Source organism: Cryptomeria japonica, chromosome 11 (assembly GCF_030272615.1).
Source record: "Cryptomeria japonica chromosome 11, Sugi_1.0, whole genome shotgun sequence".
NCBI lineage: Eukaryota > Viridiplantae > Streptophyta > Pinopsida > Cupressales > Cupressaceae > Cryptomeria > Cryptomeria japonica.
The window spans coordinates 716,421,596-716,436,799 of NC_081415.1; the positions used below are offsets into that span (position 1 = coordinate 716,421,596).

At 37.3% G+C, this 15,204-nt stretch overlaps 1 protein-coding gene across 1 annotated transcript in view; it reads left to right on the plus strand.

Moving 5' to 3' along the window:
• The first annotated feature begins 9,806 nt into the window (after nt 1-9,806).
• The window catches only part of LOC131061360 (uncharacterized), a 41,348-nt gene continuing 35,950 nt past the window's right edge, over nt 9,807-15,204 (plus strand). Inside the window, exons 1-2 of the mRNA XM_059214822.1 lie at nt 9,807-10,017; nt 10,107-10,786. Of these exons, the coding sequence (XP_059070805.1) occupies nt 9,807-10,017; nt 10,107-10,786 (891 nt within the window). The remainder of the gene's footprint in view (nt 10,018-10,106; nt 10,787-15,204) is intronic.

Below are 15,204 nucleotides of genomic sequence, written 5' to 3' on the forward strand. Positions count from 1 at the left end.
TCCATCCACATAAAGAAGAGATATGAATGCACATCCATGCGCACCTGCATCCAATGGAGAACATCCCAATGGAAGAAGATATCAAACCACTGGACCATGTGGAACAAATAAGGAACCACCCCCTCGTGCTAGGAGATGACACAAGGTTCCAACTAACACTCTAAACCTAGGCTAACACCTAACAACCAAAGAGACTCAACCATCAAATCCACTACAAGAAGTAACACGTAAACATAAGCCAATCACATTGCAAGGCTAAACATAAAACATAGAAAATACTAGAGCCATATCAACAACCATGGCATAAGGAACAAGGACGCATGTAGGAGTGGAGTGTCATCACATGCTATCCTTACATAGAAAGAACCACCCTGATAGACATGTCATTGCATGCTATCCTCATATAGAAGGAATTATCTAGATAGACATGTGGAACCATGACTCAACTTATGTGAGAAACAAGGGAGTACGGCTTGCCATTTCTATGGCCTTCCCAACCTTATTCCAAAACATCCTCCTTGGGACTAAGCATTGGGGCCCAAAAACTATTCATTATCTTGATTAAATGAATCCTAAATATCCAAACCATCTAATTAATTATTAAGGTTATCACTTGATTAAATAAGGAAAACTTTCATGAGCCCCCAAAAGTCTAGACCGTCAAGCTTCCTTACAAGGAACCACTTGGTGGCCTATTCCCAGATGACCCTGGCCAATTCATGAAAGCCCTTTCCCCCTAACCATGTTTCAAGACCTTAAGGTATACACATACATCAACAACACAAAAGGCTCATACAAATGCATTCTATAAGAATCATTTACATACACCAAGACATGAACTCAAAATAAAAAACATAAGTCATAATGCCAACATCATGAAATAACCAAGAGCCTCAATAATCAATCACAAGAGCAAGCATAAATTTTCCCCTTGCTCAGCCATATGAAAATTCAATCCTACACAATAGGGCACATCAACTTGTTGGAGCCATAGAATAAATAAACAACTAAAAACTGAGCAACACCAACTCTGGAAAAACCAAGATTACCAACAAATGCCTAGAGTACAAGAACTAAATCAGAAAAGAGAACTAAGAAAACTAAAATCAGCAAAACACAATAGACAAAGTAGTTTAGCACATACATTGAGCAATGCAGCGCATTTGCAAAATGTTACAACGCCTTCATCTGATGTTTCAACGCATTTATGAATAATTTCGATGCTTTCAACAGATACAGTAGCACATATAACAAGTGTAATAGTACTTCCATTGCCCAGAATAGCACATACAAAAATAACCATAGCGCATATATGATAAGGATTAGCATATTCAATACAAACATTGGCGCATTCGTTAAAATAACACATTCACTGAAAAGACTCAGAAGATACAAGTAAAGATTATGATTAAATTCAAAAAATCAATAAGACTATTGAAAAATACTGGACTCATATAGATAGGGAAACAATGCAAAGTAAATCACAGGGATTTTATCAAAATAGCAAATAACAATTAAAATATTGATACAACCCTTTTACGAGCTCAACACACACTCAGGAATACTGGACATACACACAGCCAAATCTCACCAACAGAGAGATAAAAAAGGCTTGTTTAACTTAGGAACATATATCAAAATATGCGGACCAACCAGACTCAAATTCACAATACCAAATTAATCCAGAACACAGGGTCGAACATGACAACCACAAAGGCGTGAATATAGAGAAACTTCCACAGTAATTACACATGAATAAAATAGCCTCGCCATGATAGAAAATAGTGTACATTTTGTTTGAAGTAACTACCTCGGGAAATTGATTGAACATACCTTGGAATACTACCTTTTAACCTCCTTCCTTGAATTTCAATTTCATTGTTTAAATTTATTGAGGATGCTTCCCTAGAGAGTGTAAAACCATTATACACCCAAAACTACATGCATGTCTCTAATCCCAAAACAATAAAATCCATTCATCATCCTATGGTTTCCTAATATGATACTCAATTGTGTTATCTTTTTGGTTCATATAATAGTAAATCTATAAATACAATTGTAATATTAGATTCTTCAAAATACTACACCTCAATCCCTCTCCTGACTGCTAAACCATCGCCAATGAAGTTGTGTGTCTCCTCACTATCAATAAAATGTCACACTGTTACCTTGAAATACTCCTCTAAATCTAAATAGGTTTTACCTAATAGAGTAAAAAACTTCCTCTTGTAGTTCCTCAAATGATGTGGTCTCTTAGTTTAAAATTTTCTTCTTCATGATTACTTCTTGCATGAAATTTCTCTTTTTATTCTTCTTCATGATTACTTTTTGGGAAAGACCTTTTTGTCATCTAATAAAGGTCTCTTCTTTATGCGAAGAAGGAGACTCTTGTTGCTAGAAGGGAAAGTCCCTGAGGTGGTGAAAGATACCCACTCTCATGCCAAGGCAGCTCTGAGATTGCACCAAGTGTCCGAAGCCAACAAAAAGGCTAAACAGGACCTAGAAATTGCAAAACCGGATGAGGTGTATAACAATGAAGGAGAACAGGTCACTGAGGAAATGGACCCTATTGATGTTGATGCTTTGGATGGTGAAGATGTTACTCTGGATACACCAATAGACATGACAGGATAGGAGAAATAGGATGAGGAAAAGAGAAAGGAGGAAGAGAAGAGGAAACAGACAAAAGAAGAGAAGAGGCAAAAGGAAGAGGAGAAGAGAAATGAAGAGGAGGAGAGAAAAGAGGAAGAGAAGAGAAAAGAGGAAGAGAAGAGAAATGAAGAGGAGGAGAGAAAAGAGGAAGAGAAGAGAAAAGAGGAAGAGAAGAGAAATGAAGAGGAGAAGAGAAAAGAGGAAGAGAAGAGAAAAGAAGAGGAGAAATGAAAATAGGAAGAGGAGAAGAAGAAGAAGGAAGAAGAGAAGAAACAAGAATAGGAGAAGAAGAAGAAGAAGGAAGAAGACAAGAAACAGGAAGAGGAGAAGAAGAAGAAGAAGGAAGAAGACAAGAAACAGGAAGAGGAGAAGAAGAAGAAGGAAGAGGAGAGGAAAGAAGAAGAGAAGCGAAAAGAAGAAGAAAGGAAGAAGGAAGAAGAGAAAAGAAAGAAAGAATCTAAGGAGCAGAAGAAGGTAGAAGAAGATAAGAAAATAGCCAAGGAAAAGGAGGAAGCAGCAAAGAGTGTACATGTAGAGATCCCAAAGGCAACTGGTGGTAAAGCTAAACTAGCTGACATCACCAGTCCCATTGACCTCCAGTCTGCAAATGAAACAGAGCTACTGCAAAGTATTAAGCTTGCTCAAGAGAGACTAGAAGCACTAAGGAGGAAAAAGGAGGAAGATGTGATTCAAACTGCGGTGGAAACTCTCACTAGTTTGATTCCCGATACCAATCTCCCAAGTAACGATTCCTCTCTAGCTCAATTGAAGCTCCTATGCACAGTTGTAGAGGACCAAGTGCAATGTCTGGAAGATGTTGCTGAAGCCAATGCAAAAAAGGTGCATCAAAAGGCTCTAAACACTGCTTTGGTAAAGAAGTTAAATGAGCTCCGGTCCAATCTACAGAAAGCATAGAATGACATAAAAGATGTTCTGGATGAGGGGAATCTACTGCTCAGTAAGATATGTCAACCCCATCTATTCTGTGATGATGTGCTTTCTCAGAAAGACAAACTGCAAACTAATTTGTAGATATTCATAAGGACCTTCAAGATGCCCTATGATTCCTTCACCGCTTATGGGCAAACTGTTCACTAGTTTCAACTTCAGGCTACAAGAATAGAGCTAGAGATCAGCAACTGGACCAGAGATTTGTAGGAACTTCAACTGGTTTTACTATCATGACTTCAAATACTTCAGAAATGCTATCTCAATCTGGATGCCTTAACGGTCACTCAAGAGATGAGTACCTTGGATGCCATGGAGGACCAGGTTTTCCAGATGCAAACGGAAAGTGAGGTTGCTACCTCATTGCTTGAGTCATGGTTTGTATCCATGAAGACATTTATGCATGACTTTAAATCAGTTTTTGATAAGTTTCACTCTTTATTGTCATAAACTCTTATGATTTTAATGATAATGGAAACAGGGGTTATTCAACTATACTTTGTCATTGTTGGGAAAGGGGGAGTAGTATTCTATATTTAAAATTTTGATGCATGTTATGTATACTTTCATATTTATCTCTGTAAGGGAGTAGTATACATTGTATTTTCTGCAAAAAAGGGTAGTGTATATGCTTAGGGGGAGTAATTTTTGGTTATGGCAAATTTTTGTTGTAAAACACTTAGATGTCAAATTTTTTCCCAAGTGTTGCCATCAATGCCAAAGGGGGAGATTGTTGGCATTTTTGATAATAATGTTGTGATTGTCATTGATGGACACACACTTGCTTTGAGATCACTTTTTGTATGTATAAGTTATGCTCAACCGGTATGTGTTCCAAACCGGTATTATGTATTATAGTCTTTAGACTATCGGTGTTTACAGAAAGTGTTTACCGATCCCAAGCGGTATGAAGACCTCAAGCGGTTTGAGGATCTCAAGCAGTACGAAGGAACTAAAGTGACAGTTATCATTTTCCCAGTCTTCATTTTGGACAACCGGTAATCGGTTTAATATTTGAACAGGTATTACTCTATGATGAATTACCAACCGGTAATCGGTAAAGTTGTATGAAATGGTAATACTCGGTGATGAGTTACCAACCGATATTTTTGTGATGAGTTACCATCCACCAACACTTTGACGGTGATTTTGTGTTGTGTTACCAAATGTGTCTAGATGCAATGAACCTAGTAACTTCCAATGTAATCCTATTGGACCGACATGAAATCAAATTCCTTTTTTAAGGACATCATGTCTAGGGTTTTAGATGAGGTAGCTGTTAGGGTTTTTGGTGGTTGATGAGTTTTTGTATGTGCGATCTTAGAAGAGGAAATCAAGTCTGTGTGCTGTAACAGAGTGTGGATTTTACTGAAGATTGAAGTAATGCTGAAATGCATTAGCAATGAGCTATCATGGATCTAACCAAGCAGACTGTTCTATTTGCTAGGTCATTCACTTGTTGATTACTCACATCTTCGACAAGTCTGAAACCCAAAAAAGCCTTTGTAAATCTTCTAACAAGGTGGTTCACATATGTGGATCGAAAATCCTCTCACAAGGTAGTCTTTAATCGGACTTATCTCCTAACAGAGATTGAGATTCCTAACAGGATTTGTTCTGGTGAAGAACATTGTATGACCTTAACCGGTTTGGTTACTATTAAGCAGATAGTTACTTGTGAGTTTCATCTCACCGTGGTTTTTCCCATTTGGGTTTCCATGTCAAAATCTCTTGTGCTATGGTGATTGTGCTTCTATGGGTGAATACCTTATTTGCTATTTGGTTTGCATTTGTGTTAACCGGTTTGTTAGTAAAACTGTTATACCGGTTTGTTAGTAAAACTGTTTAAGTATTTGAGTTTAGTATTTTTTGGTATACTAATTCACCCCCCCCTCTTAGTATTCATCACATATGCTCATAGACTAATAAAGAATCTTAAAAAAAGGATCACATAGGAAATTAGCAATAAATAAGAACTAATACATAGACTTAAAAAAGTTAGAGAATAGGATTTTATATTTGAAAGCCTAGATAGAGGAAGGAAAAAGGATACAATAAATCTTGAATGACAAATTAAACATGAGACAAGGATTGTGTAATTCTTGTAGTGGAAGGGGTATTTCCAAGGAAGTATTTAGAGAGAAAATAGTCAGATGAACATTGAAAAGAGTACTTAGATAGTAGATGAGATTATTTGTAGTCAGATGAAACAATATTTTAATATTGGTATTGTATATAAGGAAAAATAAATCAATAAGGTTACTTAGGACTCCATAAAGAAAAGTGTAGAAAATTTAGGTGAGCATGGTTCTAGAAGTTTAGGATTAGATTTATCCAAGGCAATTGAGGATAAAAAGAAACAAGATGAAGGGTTCATCCATGTTTAAAGAAAAAAGAGAAGGTTCAAAATAACAAATCCAAGAAGACAAGCATTCAAAACTAGGTTCAATCATTCTTCTTTAAGTTTCTATTTCAGTTCCAATCATTATGGACATAAGGTTGTTGATTCTATAAGGCTTCCTATAATAAAAATATTTTAAGAAGAAATGTATCATGCCATGAATAATTATTATTTGCACATGGTCTAATATAGGTTATAGAAAGAAATGACTAGTGTTTATAATTTATCTTCCTTCCTCTAGTGTTATATTATCAACACCAAATTGCATACCATAGGAAGAAGGCTTAAAAGTAGTAGCGTCATTTTTGAATTCTTCTTCATTAGTTAAACCACTCAAATTTTTCCTCCCCTTATTCTTACGATATCAATAATTAAATACAAAACTAATGAGCTTCTTAGTCTTGAAATTTTAATTTCATAACCATTAATAAGTATGGTATGTATATGAGCTAGTGGTTATTTATAATCAAATTATGAATGTTTAGAATTTTTATAATCTAGACATATTATTTTTTTCCTCATAAGATACACAATCTATTTCGATTGAGGAGTATGTTATCTATAAGAGATGTATCATCATCTTTAGTTTCATGGAGATCTCGAATCTAGATGCTTCACCATCTTATTTGAGTATAATAGTTCATTGAGCTCCCTTCCTATCTATACAAACTTGAGTTCAAAATCATTTATTTCCAACTCCGCCTATTTTTTTTTTCCACCCTTGGTGATTGAAGTATAATCATATGGTTTTTTTATAATGTTATCTCTCCTTTCAATGTGGTTACCAATATCTTGTAAGGAAAAAAGGTAGGAAGGATCTACTTTCTTTCTTATAACCTAACTCAACTTTGGTTCATTCCATATGGCCTTTCTCTCAAAATTTTCTCATATATTATAACTTTTTGTGAGGCCAATTTTATTCTTGAGCATAACCAGTTGTTTTATCCATGGAATTCCTTCCTATTGAGATATAACCCTTTTAATCATTCCTTTTATATAGTGGTGGGTCCACATACACACTTTTCACAAAACCTAGGTTTTCGATTGTACATGACATCTACTTTTTAATCTGCAATACACAAGTTATAAAGAGAAGATTATCAATCTTTTTTTCCTTGTAACCCCAAAACTTCCATTGATTAGCTTAAGCTTCTTAATATAGTCTAAGTAGAAACCCCTCAACAAAACATGTAAAGATTTCCTTAATGAGAACAATTTTGACACATAAAATGTAATGAAAAAATTAGCACAATAAAAAATATATAATAAAAAATATAACAATAACACTTGATAATAATTGAGAGTAATAAAATACTTATGGAGAAAAACATCCATTTAAAGTATCCACTGAACACATTTTACAATATGATGATCATAAATAACCATTAGCTACTATCTATACCATACTTATGGCTAGGATGTGACCTACGCTAAATTAACTACCTATATAAGATTATATATAAATTACTATATAATTTAATAAAGCGTCATGCTTACCAAAAGCTGGTGACACATACCAATACAATTAATGGGCTAAGTGAGTAACATAAAAGATGATATATATTTACATATATAGTGTAACTATCAATCAAATAAATTGTCATCATGATGACTCAGAATTACAAACTAGTCAACTCATAATTTTAATTGAGGTGAACTCTACCTTAGCTCTTTTTCTCAAAGGATAATAGATTATACAATGGGATTGATTTACTTCTCGAATTTACTATAACTTACTCTAGTACAACTCCTATCCATATAATGGTCCTCCATAGTTGAAGGTGTCTCTATGCATTCTTTACCATCTCAACATCCTTAGCATATTAAACCATCTTAAACATCTTATGTCATATTTTAGAATGTGTTCATATGTATATAAAAAAATGGGATGTAATAATTCTTCAATTTCTTAGATGAGGAGCTTGTCTTATATGCCATTACCTCTTGATTCATCAATAGAGATAAATATTCAACAAAAATATATACGTTATTGCATTTATGGTGTTGAAAAGGTCACATAAAAATGTTATGATTAATTTATCCACTAGTCTACTATCATCACATCCCAACACTTGGTAGAAACAAGACAATCCTATCTTAAAATAGGGTTATAAGCATGCTTTTGCTCATTATTATTTATGCATGGGGCCTATAACATGTACAATATGTGCTCTTTGATAACTACACATTACAATATAGGAATTATACATGTATTTTTCTTGAGGATTTTGTCACTAAATTTTTTTATACTAGATGATTGGGTGTGCATAAATCCATATGATATTTTCATGCATTCAAATATAACATTATGTCGCCCTCAAAGTTGTTAAAAATCCTAAGATTTTTCATCATAACTGTCTATATTCTAGTTGATAATTCTTGATTTAGAAAAGAAACAAAGGTACTACTACCTTCTTAAGGTCATATTTCCATATATAATTATTTCAGAATTTCAATTGGCTTTTAAACTAGGTGTAAAAATAAATCCTTGCTCAAGTAGCTAATGGTAGGATGCCATTTATTAACATTCAAATATCATTAAAAACCAAACCATTTTTTTTTTTCTGTTTTCCTAATGCCTTTATAGTTGTCTTGGAGAATAAGATGAATGTTTGAAGCTCACATTATTACTTCTCATACTTCATATATTAGATGTGATAATAGAGTAAAACTTGTATCTATAGATGTGTCTCATGGTTGAGTAATTAATATGTTGATTGATCAAATAATTTAGGTAAAGAGAGAAATCAAGGAAGGAAGATTCAAATGAACAATCAAAACTCCTTTGATAGGATGATTGCACATTCAAAAGAGAGTTCCAATTATTGATTTTTCAAAAGAATCAAAATGAACTTAAAAATCTTATAAATTGGATTAATATTTAACCATTTCTTGAGTTGATATGAAAATGTCTAAAGACACGAACGAAAGATTTTGAATTGTGATTTGTTTATTCTAACTAGATAATATACCAAATGATTGATATACCCTTCTCACAAAGCTTGGAAAAACAAAATAACCCGAACAACAAAAGAATTGAACTTAAAAATCTAAAAAACCTTAGAAATCAATAAAATTGTAAAATTCAAAGAAACAAAAAGCGAATAAACAAAGTTTTGGACCAATTTTCTTTTTGGGGTATTGGATTTGAATTCAAGTTTAATTCGAAATTGGGAGGTGTAAATCCTTAAAATCCGAACCCAAGATAGAAAGACCCGGCAGAGAGAAGTGGAATCTAGTCCAAAAACGTTGACCCTTATGCATGCTTAAGCTTTCTCCGGCATAAAGAAACATTATATTATATAAGGGGACTTGCCAATAGAACGTGCTTCGGAAAAAACTTGTAACGATACGATGAAATGGATGGAAAGAGAAATTAATTGAGAGTTGTTGCAGGTGGCTTAAAGATTAAAAGTAGTTTGGTGAAACAACCGAAGTTTGTAGATTACCTCAAGTGCATTCGCGGTCCTGTGAATCACACGCTTCAATAGAAATTTGCATTTGCATTCCTCCAGAGTTTAGTCTTGATCTCACTGCATCCGTACGGGATCGTTTGTTCTTTTTATAGTTTGTTATTAGGTGAGTTGAATTGGGTGACAAATCAAACCAGAAAGCCAAGAAGATAGAGGCACTGATAAAGTTCCACGTTGCATCGTGCGTAGCGATAACGTGGACGCATCATGGATTTCGGAGATGGTGGTCCCGTTATGAAGAAGCCATGGAATGAAGTAGCCATAAAAGCAGAGGACGAGAATCATTTGATGGAAGCGCATTCGCAGAGACTCATAACAAAACTTGTGTCGAAATGGTTGCAAAGATGTTGATCGCTGCACTTTGCGTGGTGGCGCTGCTGAGTACAAATGACGTGCTTGCACAGGGGAAAGGAAACAGAAACAAGAGAGTGAAATGTAATGATTACGGGTACAGGAAGAGCTGCTATGGATACGAGCAATACTGTCCGGATGAGTGTGCGTATAGGTGCGTGATGGACTGCAAAAGTTGCAAGGCTGTTTGCCGTAAGTAGGCCTATCTATCGATAACTTTATTTGTTTGTTTTATAATTTATGGAGAGTAACAAGTTTGGGTGTGTGATATGCAACTGCAGCGTGCAATAAGCCCGGAGGCGTGTGCCAGGATCCTCGATTCATTGGCGGAGATGGCATCATGTTCTATTTCCACGGTAAGAAAGACCAGAACTTCTGTTTGGTGTCGGACTCAGAGCTCCATATCAATGCTCACTTCATCGGCAAGAGAGGCGAAGGAATGGGCAGAGACTTCACGTGGGTGCAGTCCATTGGAGTGCTGTTCGGCGGTAACCGCCAGCTCTTCCTAGGAGCCAACAAGGTGTCCTCCTGGGACGATTCCCTTGACCAACTCGCCATTGCCTTGGACGGAAAATTCATCCAACTTTCTAACCAGGAGGGAGCCACTGCCACTCTACCTCTGTCTTCTTCCAATCTGAAAATCTTTCGATCTGACAAAACTAATGCGGTGACGGTTAAGGTGGAGAACAAGTTTATGTTTACAGCCCGCGTTGTGCCCATCACTCCCGAGGAGTCTGGAATCCACAACTACGGAATCACCTCCGAGTCGGAGCACTGCTTTGCCCATCTGGAGCTGAGCTTCAAGTTCTACTCTCTCAGTCCCCGTGTCACCGGTGTGCTTGGGCAAACATACGGAGCAGAGTACAGGAGCCCCATTAACCTGGGCGCCGCCATGCCAGTGGTGGGAGGTGAGGCCGATTATGTGACGACCAATCTGTTTGCCATTGACTGCAAAGTTGCTGTGAAAAATCTATTACTGATTATTATCCTCCTATCTTTGATAGATTATTTGAGCAACAAATATTGGAAAATAACACAACTGCAGTTTCACAAACTAATATAAATGCGCAACACAATGAACACAATATTTTCGGACAATTGTCCCTGGAAAAACCCTGAAGGGAAAACCAGTACTGCAGATGAGGAATATATATTAACTATAGCAAATCAAGAGATACAAATACTGCTTGACTATTACTGGCAGAGCTTCGACGACCTCCCAATTTCTCGTGCTGAGATTCCACCCCGCTACTATCCTAACACTATCACTGCGCCCTTGCTAACACTGCAAGTTTCTCCACGCAATTCGTTATTTTCCAAATGCCCCCTGACCCCCTTATATACTACTCTCGTTAGAAAACCAACGGCCGAGATTAATTATCAATCAATGGCTGAGATTAAAAACAACTAAACAACCTGGTTGCTAGAAGTTTCTAAAAAGAGTCAAATAATTAATAAAAATTGTTTGAACTCTAACTACATTTGTTAGCAAACAATTATTTGCTAATTATTTAGCAAATGGACAAACAGTTGTCCAAGCTACCAAACTAACAAACTAACACTCCCTCTTAGCGAGGAAGCTATTCTGCATGACACCCAACTTCTCTTTGAAGATGATGAATTTTGCCTTCCCCAATGCCTTTGTTAGAATGTCTGCTACCTGCTGATCTGTAGGTATAAACTGTAGTTGAACAACTCCACGTTGTACACAATCTCTGATGAAGCGATACCTAATGTCTATATGTTTCGACCTATCATGAAACACTAGATTCTCAGTCAACTTAATGCAACTCTGATTGTCGCAGTGTATCACTGTAGTCTCCACCTTCTGACCAAACAAGACTACTAGCAACTTCCGAAGCCATATAGCTTCACATGTCGCCATGCTAGCTGCTATGTATTCCAACTCTATAGAACTTAGAGCCACAGACTTCTGCTTCCTACTGAACCAAGAGACAACTCTTGATCCCAGACTGAAACAACACCTTGAAGTGCTCTTGTTTGTTATACTGCTTGCCCAATCTGCGTCAGTATAGCCCATCAACTTGATTCCTTCACCTCGAGAATATCTAATCCCATACTTGATTGTACCTCGCAAATAATGCAGCACATGCTTTGCCGCTATCCAATGCACTCCCTTTGGGTCAACCATGAACTGACTAAGAGAGTTAACTGCAAAAGCTATATCTGGCCTGGTGTTGACCAAAAACATGAGAGAACCAATCAACTACCTGAATAATGTGGGATCTACATCCTTCTCCCTAAATGTATCTACCTTCCTCCAATTCATGATCATAGGTGTAGACATGGCTTTGCAATCTTCCATCCTGAACCTTTTCAAGTTTTCAATGCAATATTTCCCTTGTCCAAGGAAAATCTCTCCATCTGTGTGCCATACCTCCATGCCTAGAAAGTAGTGCATAAGTCCCAAATCCTTCATCTCGAACTCTGTTGCAAGGTCTCTCTTGCACTATTATATGAGCCCTAGTGAACCTGTTAGAAACAAGTCATCCACATATAGAACAAGAATGAGAATCTCACCCCCAACCACCAAGTAGCAGAGATTAGCATCCGCCTCACTCGTCACAAAGCCCATTTCTTGCAAGTAACTATCAATGCATTCATACCATGCTCTGGGAAGCCTACTTGAGTCTGTACAAATCTTTCTTTAATCTACACACGTGGGTCTCTTTGTTGTGTGCTACAAAGCCTTCTGGTTGTTCTATGTATACCTCCTCTTTCAACTTACCATTGAGGAACGTTGTCTTGACATCCATTTGATGGATCTGCCATCCCATTTGTGCTAAAATTGAGATTACAGCTCATATAGAAGTATACCTAGCAACTGGAGCAAATGTCTCATCATAGTCTATTCCCTCCTTCTGAGAGAACCCTTTTGCCACAAACCTTGCCTTGTATTTCTTGATGCTACCATCTACACCGTGCTTGATCTTATAGATCCAACATGATCCAACCACAACTCTATCCGTTGGTCTAGGCACTACCTCCCAAACATCATTCTGCATAATTGAAGTATACTCCTCAACCATAGCATCTTGCCACACTTGATGTTGTGCAGCCTCCTGATAGCTAGAAGGTTCACTATCTACCAACTGACTAACCAATGCAACATAGTCATCAAACTTGGTTGGTTGTTTCTGTTGTCTACTACTCCTCCTAGGAGTCCCCACTAACTCCTGAGTATTTCTTTGTGTCTGTTGAACCTTACGATTGTTGCTGCCAACTATAGAAGATGAAATATCAACCACCATGTCTTCTTGATGCATCTCTTCTTGGACCTGTTGCTCCATACTTTGAGAACTCTCACCTCATGAGCCTATGCTTGTACTAGTAACTATACTAGAGCTTTGCTGACCTTGATTCGATTGAGTGATCCTTGGAGCTTGTGTTGGCTGCTCACTCTGATCATCTACTGGAAAATCTCCGGACCTTCTAAATGACTTTTCCTCCATGAACTTGACATCGCATCGAACAATAATCCACTTGGTCCTTGGAATGAATATCCGATATGCCTTTGAGGTTTCACTGTACCCCACAAAGTACCCTCTTTCTGCAGTTTGGTCTAACTTGGTACGTGTATCCTTTGGAATGTGACAATATGCCAAACTCCCAAAGATCCTGAAGTGACTAACATCTAGCTTCTTCCCAGTGAATTCTTCCTCTAGTGTCATCTTCCCTAGCACCTCTTGTGGAACCTTGTTCTATATGTATACTATTGTACTACATGCCTCTGCCCATAGATAACGAGGCATATCTTGGTCATGCAACATAGCCCTTGCCCCCTCTGATATAGACTGATTCTTCCTCTCAGCAACTCCATTCTGTTGTGGATTATAAGGAACAATCCACTCTCTCTTGATTCCTTCTCTGGTACAGAACTCATGGAACCCATTGCCTTTATACTCGCCTCCCTTGTCTGACCGAAGGACCTTTATCTTATTTCCTATCGAATTCTCTACAAGAGCTTTGAACTCTTGGAAGCGACTAAAAACCTCATCCATGGTCTTCAAGAAGTATATCCAGGTCTTCCAGGAGAAATCATCAATAAAAGTAACAAAGTACTCATACCCTCTGAGAGATTTTATTGACAATGGTCCACATACATCTGAATATAGTAGATCAAGAACACCCTTGGATCTAGTGTCACTCCTTGGAAAAGTTGCTTTCACAAACTTCCCCAACACACATCCCTTACATACATCATCATGCTCTGTGCTGACCTCTGGAACACCTGTCATTGTCTCATGAAGAAAATTAAGTGCTCCATGATGTATATGACCCATTCTCCTATGTCATAGCTCTCCTCCATCTCTAAGATTGTTACTACTCATGAGTGCCTTAGAAATATCAAACTGCAGCCTATAAAGTCGATCGCTCCTAACTCCAATAGCTATGGGTGATTTCCAATCCTTATGCTTAATCAATACATATGCCCCTCTAAAGAGTACATTGTACCCTTTGTCCTGAAGGATAGATACAGAAATCAAATTCATCCCTAAGCCTGGAATATACAACACATCATGAAGAGGAATTATCTTACCATTCTCCCTCTGAAACTGAACAGTCTCTTTCCCAACTGAGTTGAGTTTGGACATGTTTCCCATAGATATCTAGATTTTGGTGCTCTCCTCCTTATAACTGGAGAAGTATTCTCTAACTCCTGTCATATGAAATGATGCCCCACTATATATGTACCAAACACTCTGTGAGGTTGAGCTTACCATACATGCTATGAGTGCAAACTCATCTTCCATTCTATTCGAGAGCTCATCTGCACTTGCTGAAGCTACAACTTGCTTCTTGCCTTTCTTGTCATTCTTCTTCCTTTCTGGGCAATCACTGACATAGTGGCCAAAATCATAACAACTGTAGCACTTAATCTTCGACAAGTCTTTCTTCTTCTTCTCACCTTGTGGATTTGATCCTTTACGGGACCCCTTCTTTGCTTTTCCTTTACCCGCTAGGGCAACGTTCTCCTGTTCTGCCTCACTTTTCTGACTCTTATTGTTGGCTCCATTGACAAGGCTTAGTCTAAGCTCCTCCTGAGTGAAGTCACTCCAAAGTCAATCCCAACTTGGTAAGGTGTCTCGTCCATTAACAACTTGAACAAAGACATCCCATTGCTTAGAAAACCCATTTAGGGCTATCCGTACTAGCTCATCATCACTTGGTTTATCTCCTACAACCACTAACTCATCCTTGACAAATCTGAGTCTGGTGAGGTAACTCGTCATGTCTTCTCCCTTATTCATTTGGGTATTCCTCATCTTTTCTCTGAGAATCAGCTTTCGATTAGTGGTAGCATTCTGGTACAGATTTAGAATGGCATCCCACATCTTCTTTGCAGTATCTAACTCT